Source organism: Corvus brachyrhynchos, unplaced genomic scaffold (assembly GCF_000691975.1).
Source record: "Corvus brachyrhynchos isolate BGI_N302 unplaced genomic scaffold, ASM69197v1 scaffold315, whole genome shotgun sequence".
In the NCBI taxonomy this organism is placed as follows: Eukaryota; Metazoa; Chordata; class Aves; order Passeriformes; family Corvidae; genus Corvus; species Corvus brachyrhynchos.
The window spans coordinates 56168-56519 of NW_008237903.1; the positions used below are offsets into that span (position 1 = coordinate 56168).

The 352-nt window shown below is 58.8% G+C and overlaps 3 protein-coding genes across 4 annotated transcripts in view; all 3 read right to left on the reverse strand.

The window, feature by feature from the left end:
- LOC103614718 (mas-related G-protein coupled receptor member H-like) overlaps positions 1–352 on the reverse strand; it is a 24197-nt gene that overhangs the window by 14686 nt on the left and 9159 nt on the right. The window lies entirely within an intron of this gene.
- LOC103614720 (proto-oncogene Mas-like) overlaps positions 1–352 on the reverse strand; it is a 16276-nt gene that overhangs the window by 8314 nt on the left and 7610 nt on the right. The window contains exon 2 of the mRNA XM_017732993.1: positions 30–182. Coding sequence (XP_017588482.1) covers positions 30–138 — 109 coding nt within the window. The 5' untranslated portion in view covers positions 139–182. The remainder of the gene's footprint in view (positions 1–29; positions 183–352) is intronic.
- LOC103614721 (mas-related G-protein coupled receptor member H) overlaps positions 1–352 on the reverse strand; it is a 6391-nt gene that overhangs the window by 4758 nt on the left and 1281 nt on the right. The window lies entirely within an intron of this gene.

Here is a 352-nt window from a genome sequence, read left to right on the forward strand (position 1 = left end):
GTGGAAGCGGCAGCGGAGTGGGCAGAGGATGGACCTGCACCTCTCGATGCTGATGGCCGTCAGCAGGTACAGGCCCACAATGTAGGAGAGCACTGACACCGGGAAAAGCAAGCCCCGGTATGTCAGGGGCATGATCATGGAGCAGGATACATCCTCCAGCAGGTAGAGCACAGCAAAGGGGACTGCAAAGAGGAGGAAGGTGAAGTCAGCAGCAGCCAGGTTGAGGATGTAGATGGTGATGGGGCTCCTGGGAATGCGGAAACCAAGGAGCCAGAGCACAGCCCCATTCCCTGCCAGGCCACAGAGGCTGATGAGCAGCGTGACAGCTCCTATGGCCACGTTGGTGACATCT